Source organism: Dendrobium catenatum, unplaced genomic scaffold, assembly GCF_001605985.2.
Source record: "Dendrobium catenatum unplaced genomic scaffold, ASM160598v2 fragScaff_scaffold_1425, whole genome shotgun sequence".
Taxonomy (NCBI): domain Eukaryota; kingdom Viridiplantae; phylum Streptophyta; class Magnoliopsida; order Asparagales; family Orchidaceae; genus Dendrobium; species Dendrobium catenatum.
The window spans coordinates 3,531-13,146 of NW_021319887.1; the positions used below are offsets into that span (position 1 = coordinate 3,531).

Consider the following 9,616-nt stretch of genomic DNA (forward strand, 5'->3'; position numbering starts at 1 on the left):
CCTACGCGCTCATGTATCACGGTGAGAGGGAAATCGGTGCGACGCTTGTGACGAGGTGGGTAAGCCTCAAAGCGCTGACATAGCGTGACAAGGAAGAAAATTAAGTACCCTTAAGCTCCCGTGTAGCATAGCGGGGGAAATAAAATTGCGCTGTTTGAAAATAGGTACCCCAAAGACCCTTAAGCGCTCACGTAGCGTTGCAAGGATTGGAAAAATGCAGCCGCAGTGTCATCCGACATCTACCTAAAGCCCTCACGTAGTGTGGAGGGGAAGACTATGTCTCTCGAGTTTCCTCTAAACGGGGGAGACACCGGAAGGTTGCCGGATTTTTCAGTGACATAGGGGACTTGGACTTGGACTTGAATCTGAAGAAAAAGCAAAGTGGCACAAAACTTAAACGATTAATAATGACTTAAACATAAAGCTGAACTCAAAACAATTGACGACGAAAATGACTTGAACAATTTGAACAATTACAAGGGACTTAAACAAACGTGCATTTGAACAAAAATGCAGAATATAAGAGCTTGAATTTGAGTGGACTACAGGGAACCGGACATTAAATTGGAAAATGCATATATCAATTAAAATGCAAATCAATTGAACATCAATTGAAGAATACCTTTTCATTAACCTCAGCTGTAGGATTACAAATTGAGGCAAGGCAAAACAGAAGCGCATTAGAGAGTATAAGAAATGCATTCTTCCGGGGTTGATTAACATTAAATGTTCTCCATCTTTAATTTGTAAGAAATTCAAAATATATATATTTCAAAATTTTCTTTAAATCCAATCATTTTAAAATGTTTATTTTGTTTCACATCTTTCTTTCATTTTGTTTGTGCATATTTAGATTTTGGACTAATAGGTCGATGGAAAATAATGGTAGATGGAAAAGGTCCTTGTAAGACTCGGCTATATCCTCCACAGAAAGTGGAGGTACGGGTGGCATTATGGCTTGGGGCATGAAGCTAAATGGAATTGGGAATTTCCGTAGGAATCGCCATGATACTTTCCATTAACTGCGACAAACGCTGATTTACATCTAAATTGCCCTCCTTTATTAGACGCCAAACGATAGGAACATTTAGGAAAACTTTATATTAAAGATTTTATTTGTTCAATTCATTTCTGAATCCATACATGCCAAGCACAATTTTACTTTAGTTAATTGGTTAATATCACGTGAATTTATTATCATAACTTATTCCATTTTTACAACCTTTTTTCCTTGCTTTCATGGACCAAAATAAGCATTGTTAAACTGGCCCGGTTTTATGAGTTTTGGTTTCAATCCTGTTTATCACCTATTAAGTTCAGCATTCCAGCAAAGAGGTAACTGAAATGAGAAATAGAGAACAAATAGTTCCAACATATATTCTACTGTTAAGATTTGTCATTATTCCAAATTTCTTTTAATTTGAAAAATTGAAGTGCTTGCAACAATTTTCATTGTAACTGTGTCATCATGATTTCTTTCTTTCGAAGTTATGTTGATGGTTTGGTTCATGCCTTTTAAATGGAAGGAAGACATGCATCCTACGAAAATTAATTAGTGAAAGTTCATTTCATTGTAAATGTTATTTGATTACATTGCGATAGTTCGGTTTGATGTCAATCATAACTTGATCAGAATAGTAATAAAAACTCTCTTATAAAACAATAATGCTTCTAATCAATTGATAATTCTGTTGCTTCTTACTACTCTCTCCTTTCCCTCAAATTATTTTATTCCATATCTTTGAATAATAAAAAAAAATTGGCCTCGTGTAGATGTTTCCAAGAACCCAGAGCTGTGGAAGAAACTAGGCTTAATGTTAGAAGATGGAGATGATTTTGACTGCCCTGTCTGCCTTTCTCCACCAACAAAGACCATCATAACACGCTGTGCTCATATCTTCTGCCAAATCTGCATATTGAAAACTCTCAAAACTCTCAATCCATGTTGCCCGATCTGCCGGCATCCATTGTCAGAAACTGATCTTTTCTTAGCTCCAACACCAGAAGTTTCAGATGAGAATCCCACAACAGACTTCTCAGGCTTGCCGATCTCATCCAAGGTATTGGCATTGCTGAACCTCCTTCTGGAATCCAAGAAACACAAGGAATCAACCAAATCTGTAGTCTTTTCACAGTTCCGAAAGATGCTGATCTTGTTAGAAGAAGTGCTAAGATCTGCTGGTTTTGTAACACTTCGTTTAGATGGTTCGATGAGCATTAAAAAGAGGGCGGAAGTGATCCAAGAGTTTTCGTCGAATCAGCCCAATGCTCTGACGCCGACGGTGTTATTGGCCAGCCTCAAAGCTGCTGGTGCAGGAATAAACCTCACAGTGGCTTCAAGAGTGTATTTGGTAGAGCCATGGTGGAACCCAGCTGCTGAGGAGCAGGCAATGGATAGGGTTCATAGAATTGGACAAAATGAAGAAGTGAAGGTTGTTAGACTTATTGTGAAGGATAGTATTGAGGAGAGAATATTGGCGATCCAAGAGAGGAAGAAGAAACTTGCAGGTGGTCTTTTTGGTAAGAAAGCTGCTAAGGAGCAGAAGAAAGTGCAAATCGAGGATATTGGTACCATGCTTCGCCTGTAGGTTCTTTCTTTACCTTGTTTTTGCATGCCATGATTTTGCCTGAAAGAAAGTTTGAATGCCTTTTTGCTGCTTTTGTATTTTGTTTATGTAAAATGTTTGTATCATATAACTTCTAGTATCTTGCTGGTTTAGTAACCCTTTTTTTTTAACTTATATTTTGAGTTTTCAATACTTTTGATACTCTTGAATTTTGATTTGATACATTTGAGCATTTATTTTGGTGAAATTTTGGGTTAGGATGTCTTAATCAAAAATTTTGATTTGAATAAATTTTAAAATTCTTAAAATTATTTTGAGATGAGAGCAGTATATGAATCAATCAACTCTTATATTGGTGTATTAATTTCAAAACAAATGCATGTATTGTTAAATTTTAATTAAGATATGGACTCCAAAGCATTCAGGTAGAAATAACAATCATGTGTGTCGATTCTTTGCAACAAAACTCATCTTAAAATTTTCATAAAATTAAAAAAATATATATATATATATATAATTCAACTCGATGCAAATTTTATTAAACAAAGCACACCATTACAAACATGAACACAGAAAATCACCAAATGTTTTTGCTCAACAAAGAAGCAGAATTTTTTTTTTAAGGCATACTCAGCACATAAACCGCAGCAATCAAAAAGACAATAGAGAATTTATTCCTTGCACCAAAGCTAATAATAAGAAGGTATAAGAAAAAAAAATAAATATTGAGCAGCTAAACTCTGAAGTGTTCAATTGTCCTGATTTGCTTCTTCTTCCTCTTCATATTCAATCTCGTCATCAGCTGTAGCATCCTGATACTGTTGGTACTCTGAGACGAGATCATTCATGTTGCTCTCAGCCTCAGTGAACTCCATCTCATCCATACCCTCACCAGTATACCAATGCAAGAAAGCTTTCCTCCTGAACATAGCAGTGAACTGTTCGCTAACTCTTCTGAACATTTCCTGGATTGAAGTTGAGTTACCGATGAATGTGGAAGCCATAGAGAGACCCCTCGGTGGAATGTCGCATACACTCGACTTCACGTTATTCGGGATCCATTCGACGAAGTAGGATGAGTTCTTGTTTTGTACATTTATCATCTGTTCGTCGACTTCCTTTGTGCTCATCTTCCCGCGAAACATGGCCGATGCAGTGAGGTAACGGCCGTGGCGAGGGTCAGCTGCGCACATCATGTTCTTTGCATCCCACATTTGTTGAGTCAACTCGGGGACTGTGAGGGATATGTAGTGTTGTGATCCTCGAGAGGTCAGCGGGGCAAAACCAACCATGAAAAAGTGTAGTCGAGGGAATGGAATCAAGTTTACGGCTAGTTTTCTAAGGTCAGAATTTAGCTGGCCAGGGAATCTAAGGCAGCATGTAACTCCACTCATGGTAGCAGAGATCAAGTGATTTAGGTCCCCAACTGTTCATATTTGTGCTCAAGTGAGAAATGCCACATAACAAAATTCATTTATTAATTATCACAGTTAAACTTATCAAAATTCACTACATTTCTCCTAGTAAATTAGAACAGGCCATCATTGTAGGATTAGATCTACATGTAATATTTAATAGAAACAAAATATGTTAAGCAAGAGATTATAAAGACCAAACAACCATAGTAGAATAAGAGAGTGACAAGAGCCTCAAAAGGTGATGATCTACTTTCTTTATAAACTACCCTAGTTAGTTATATCTAAGATGCCTTATCTAAATTAGATGGCTTGTTTTTTTGGTTTTTTCCAAAACCATAGCAATTTTGAAAACAAATTAGAGGTGTTAATCCCAATCATCAATATAATCACTTGATTAAGGCATAAAAATAAGCACTTCATTAGTGTAAATCATGTTAGCTCCTATCATACAAAGAGGTTGAAAAAGCACACAAATGAAGATAGTAAGGTGTAATGATAGCGCCATTTTATTAAAAGAAAATAAAAGACAAAAAAGGCATCTTGGAGGTTGAAGATCTAGATCTAAACTATATTCAAATAATATACATCTATCATTGCAGGTTGGCCCTTATTGTAAGTGGTTGTTTGGTATCCTATTTTAGGCAAGATTTAACTTAAATCCTACTTAATAGTATTTGGGGATAAAATCCTTTTGTTTTGATAAATCGTGTTTGAACCCAATTATTACTTAAATGTTAAATCCTACCATACATAAGATTTAATCGATTTGAGGACTTCTCCCACTCAGAAAAATATTAATCATGAAACAAACAACCAAACAATTTATCATTGTTTAGCAAGATTTAATAAATTTCAACCCAAATAGCTTATAGGTTTTAATCGTATCAAGAATTGCAAAAATTGGATTTAAAATATGTACTAAATTCTTCAAGTTTGCAATTCTATTTTAGGCAAATGTTAAGCTACATTTAGCTTAAATTTAAATTTAATCGAATAAAATTTTATGGACTTTAAATCTTACTGTTTTGATAAATCCCACCAATAGTAGAATTAAAGAATTTAAGCATTTTCTCCTTTTGGAAAATCTTAAATCCTAAAACAACTAACAACAGAGTTTATCAGAATTTAAAAAAATTTAACAGTTATTATGTGAAAAAAATTTCAGGTTTTAATTCCCTGAAGGTTTCCTATTTTGTAGCCAAACAGGATACAAACTGCATATAAGCACAGTTAAATCTATTGGAAAGCAGTAAATCTAAACTGAAGGGTCAAAAAACTTGTGCAAGCTGCAGATTCAATAAAACGGCATATAACCACCGTTTTCTAAATTGATTTTAGAAGAAGCAAACAAAAAAGTAGATTCAGATCATAATGGCAGATAAGTGATGAAATACAAAAAAAATCTAATAAATAAGTTGATGAAGAACTGCATGAATTTAGGATACTTACAACTAGGAGTGGTAAGCTTGAGAGTACGGAAACATATGTCATAAAGGGCCTCATTATCAAGAACCATGCACTCATCCGCATTCTCCACCAACTGGTGTACAGAAAGAGTTGCATTGTAGGGTTCAACAACTGTGTCGGAGACCTTTGGGGACGGGAATACAGAGAAAGTTAGCATCATCCGATCAGGATACTCTTCCCTGACCTTAGAGATCAGCAGAGTTCCCATCCCGGAACCAGTTCCTCCACCCAGTGAGTGACACACTTGGAACCCTAAACGTAGAAAGCACAATTTAATTAGAATGAACTGATCTAAAAATCAGCAATTGATATAAAATTAACATAGTTTGAAGTATTATTCGGAATATAATTGTGTCCAACTAAAAACACAAATCAGATCCAGTAATAACATGAGCATAAAACGAATTAACCGGATCACAAAAGGAAAAAAATATTAAGTAAAAACGAATGTATAAGCTGAAAATACATGAATGCCGCCGCAAGCAATTATGCTGACGAGATCAGCCATGCCTTGAACTCAATTTCCAATATCAGATCTTGCCAATAAATAAATAGATTAATAAACCATTACTCTAGTATCCTAATTTAGGCAGGATGTACGCAACATTTAGGTTAAAATCTGTCAAACAAAAGTATGGAAACTTTAAATCCTACTGTTTTGATGAATCACATTTCAACTTTATAATTGATTAAATCCAAAATTTTCTAAGTATTATCATGGGGATCGAATACCCAAAATTTTAACATTTCAACTTATATCATGCTATTATCATGCACAGGATTTAATGTTGAAGTATTTCTCCTATGATAAAATTTAAATACCTAAACAAATAGTTAAATGATTTATCAGGATTGAGTAAGATTTAACAATTGTTATTGCAATCATTTTTCAGTGTTTGATTCTCTCAAGATTTACTAAATCTTACTCGTAGCCAAGCAGCCAAACTGCGTATGAACAAAGAAAGCATACCTTGAAGACAGTCACAGTTCTCCGCCTCCTTCCTCACCACATCAAGGACCGAATCAATAAGCTCGGCCCCCTCAGTGTAATGTCCCTTGGCCCAATTGTTACCTGCGCCAGATTGTCCAAACACGAAGTTATCAGGGCGGAAGATCTGGCCATAGGGTCCCGTCCTCACGCTGTCCATAGTTCCTGGCTCTAGATCCATAAGGACTGCCCTGGGAACAAACCTTCCACAAGATGCCTCGTTGTAGTAGATGTTCACCCTTTCCAATTGCAGATCCGATGTGCCCGTGTACCGCCCTGTCGGATCGATCCCGTGTTCATCGCACACTACTTCCCAAAACTTGGATCCGATCTGGTTACCACATTGGCCACCCTGTACGTGAAGGATTTCTCTCATCTTTAACCGTTCACGCTCTCTCCCTCTACCACTGATACTACCTGGAAAGGAACAAGAAGCGAATCAGACAACAGAAGATTGCCGGCGCCATAAAATAGAGAGAAATGGTGAGATAAAAAAGGCTGGGATTAGGGTTCCGGCGATCTGACCGGCGACAACTAGCACTAGACTGGGAGATGGACACTGGAATGTCCTCGAAGAGCAGGTATAAATAGTCGTTTTCTAAGTTAAGAGAGTGGGATCCTGGTATTGCTTCTCATTCAAATTTATTTTTACTGGCGATGCCGTCCGTCCGATGGGAGTGATCGGACGGCTGGCGGGCCCGCCGCTGGCAAGTAAAGCCAATCGTTTTATTATTATTATTATTATTGATTGAAGAATGCCGAAAGTACCCCTAATTCGGTTCAATTATTAGAGGACGGTACCGCATTGCCGAAATTGCCCCTATCTTTATCATGTGTAAGAAAAATTATTTCTCTAGAGCCAAATTATTAGGTCCAATAAAATATTAACACGTGGAGTGGACACGAGAATATTCAATTGAATTTATGTTTTACTTTGTATATTTAATGTGTCCGTAGAATTTTAAGTCAAGCGCTAATAGAACGCAGATAAAGCGTAGTAAAAAAACGTAATAAAAGAACAGTCAAAGCGCAATTAAAGTGCAATTAAAACGCAGGTAAAATGCAAACGCACATTAAAGTGCAACCAAAGTATACTCAATGTAGCAAATTTTAAGTGGATGCTCGGACGTATCTCTACGTCGGGACTTAACACTTATTTAGACATGAAAGGCTAAAACCCCTACATTTGAATTTCAATATATTTAGATATGCACTCAACAAAATATTCTTGATGATTTGACATAAGATTTTGTTAGGGCAAACTATATGATATAAAGATATACCTTATTATATAATTGTAAGATGGAAAAGCATTTTTCAACATTTCTTCTAATTTGAACCTTTATTATTTGGTTAAGAGTAGGCTTTTGGTCTGGGTTTGAAAGAATTTATTGCCTAAGTAGGTGCCACTGCTTATCAAAATTATGGATGTCATGAAAGATATTTTTTTATCATTAGAAAATTAAAACAATTCCAATTTTTTTAAAAAAAAGGACTTGTATTTCATTTTTTCAATTACTATTAATTCTACCTAATCAATTGTCAGGTTGGTCATAATCTGCGATTTAAAAGAGGTTGGAAAGAATACTACAAAATATTGAGTTATTCTTCAAGAAATTACTTGATTATATTTTCAAAATATCAACAAATCGACCTTCATGTTCCTCTCATTCCAAGTAGATCGCTAATGGCCTCTTATTATACCAACTTGTTTTTTATACATAATAAAATCATTGCTCCGTTATTTTATGAGTAATCTATCTTAAAATACGCCTCTTAAGGAGAGGAGATAATCCATGAAAAATTAATAAAATCATATTTGATCAAATAAGATTTTGATAACTATAAGAATACTTAAGATAAACAAATTTTATTTTATGAATGGTTAATTACATTCGCTAGTCATCAATCTCAAAAAATGGCTGTATTCACTACTCATTACATTTCTTAAATATTTTAAATAATTGGGAAATCACTGGCATTTCACATTTGGATGAAAATATACTACCCTAAAGACTCTTCCTATAGAAAAAAAACAATTGATAAGTTAAACAAGAAGAACATCAATAATTATTACAAACAAAATGTTGAAGCTTAATAAGTATTTTTTAATCCTATCCGGTGAGAATAAATATAAATAAAATAAGCGGTGATGGCTCTAAGAAAAGTATATGTTTCTTGTTATCATATCTTCCTTCCTCAAATGTGACATTTGGAAGAAAAGAGTGAGTAGTTAAGCCAAGTCATATAATACAAATGCTATGAATAAATGAATTAAATTTATGTCATGAAATAGTAAGAGAAAGTTTTAAAATTAAGATAATTACATGATTATTGACCACTTCTTATCATTTAATTCTCATCATGTTTTTATGACTTTGATTTAGTAATTATTGGACTTATCATCATTTGGGTGTTCCAATCAATTTTTTTTTTTAAATAATGAGCGAAATATAATTTGTTTATATAACAGAAGACTTGATGTCTCCCTATGGAGAAAGGAGAGTCGAGGTGTCAGTGGGGATGATGAGTTGATGAATATGTTAGGAGTTGTAGTTAAACGAGTAAAATATCATTAGAGGTTAGTGTTGTCATGCCCAAGATCAATTTTGAATGAGTTTTATATATTTAATTGCTTAAATAGTCAACCAGAACTTCTTTGAATTCATCAATGTAAATCATTCTAGTGGAAGCATTTATAATTATGCTCATTATAGTTCTATTTATAAATATTATCAATGTATATTTGCTTAAGTATATGATTCAGCAAGATATGAAATCCAACTTTAATGTAGTTTTTTATTCATTCATATGTATTCATCATTATCATTATTGTGGACCTCCAAAAGGACACCACCGCAGCTACCGAATGCAAAAGGGTATACGACCGCATCACCCCGACGGATAGAGATGATCGCAGGCCTCCGCGCTCCTCGCAAGTGGGCCAATGGAATGGAAAATTAGATCACACATATAATTAACCATTGAGGACAGCGGCTCTCACCAGCACACCCCGATGGGTAGTAATATATACAACCTAATCAAAACAACAGATTTCCCCCACCCGATACATCAGCTCAAGTGGGTTTTTTTATTGTGGAATTCCATTTCTCACAGACGCAAGCCCCAGTGATTAATTACATCTAGAGCCTAGGGCCCGAGAAAAATCTCGATTA

At 35.1% G+C, this 9,616-nt stretch overlaps 2 protein-coding genes across 2 annotated transcripts; one reads left to right on the forward strand and one right to left on the reverse strand.

Annotated features, from left to right (window-relative positions):
- Nucleotides 1-1,757: 1,757 nt before the first annotated feature.
- LOC110106851 (putative SWI/SNF-related matrix-associated actin-dependent regulator of chromatin subfamily A member 3-like 1) lies at nucleotides 1,758-2,776 on the forward strand (the record flags this gene model as incomplete). The annotated part of the gene is made up of 1 exon (XM_020836905.2): nucleotides 1,758-2,776. A coding segment is annotated over one exon (831 nt), but the record flags the coding sequence as incomplete, so codon positions are not given.
- A 305-nt stretch (nucleotides 2,777-3,081) lies between these two features.
- On the reverse strand, nucleotides 3,082-7,067 carry LOC110106849 (tubulin beta-6 chain). The gene is made up of 4 exons (XM_020836903.2): nucleotides 6,966-7,067; nucleotides 6,423-6,857; nucleotides 5,435-5,704; nucleotides 3,082-3,993 (listed from the first exon to the last, which is right to left on the reverse strand). Exons 2-4 carry the CDS (start codon nucleotides 6,814-6,816, stop codon nucleotides 3,317-3,319), a joined length of 1,341 nt encoding a protein of 446 aa, XP_020692562.1. The 5' UTR covers nucleotides 6,817-6,857; nucleotides 6,966-7,067; the 3' UTR covers nucleotides 3,082-3,316.
- Nucleotides 7,068-9,616: the final 2,549 nt, after the last annotated feature.

Bases quoted from the DNA above. Each gene is read 5' to 3' on its own strand.
- LOC110106849 (XM_020836903.2), bottom strand. From the start codon at position 6,816: ATGAGAGAAATCCTTCACGTACAGGGTGGCCAATGTGGTAACCAGATC. The intron at 5,705-6,422 runs GTATGCTTTCTT...TTCTACGTTTAG, and splicing joins GAACTGTGACTGTCTTCAAG to GGTTCCAAGTGTGTCACTCA. The intron at 3,994-5,434 runs GTAAGTATCCTA...AAATATGAACAG, and splicing joins CAAGCTTACCACTCCTAGTT to TTGGGGACCTAAATCACTTG.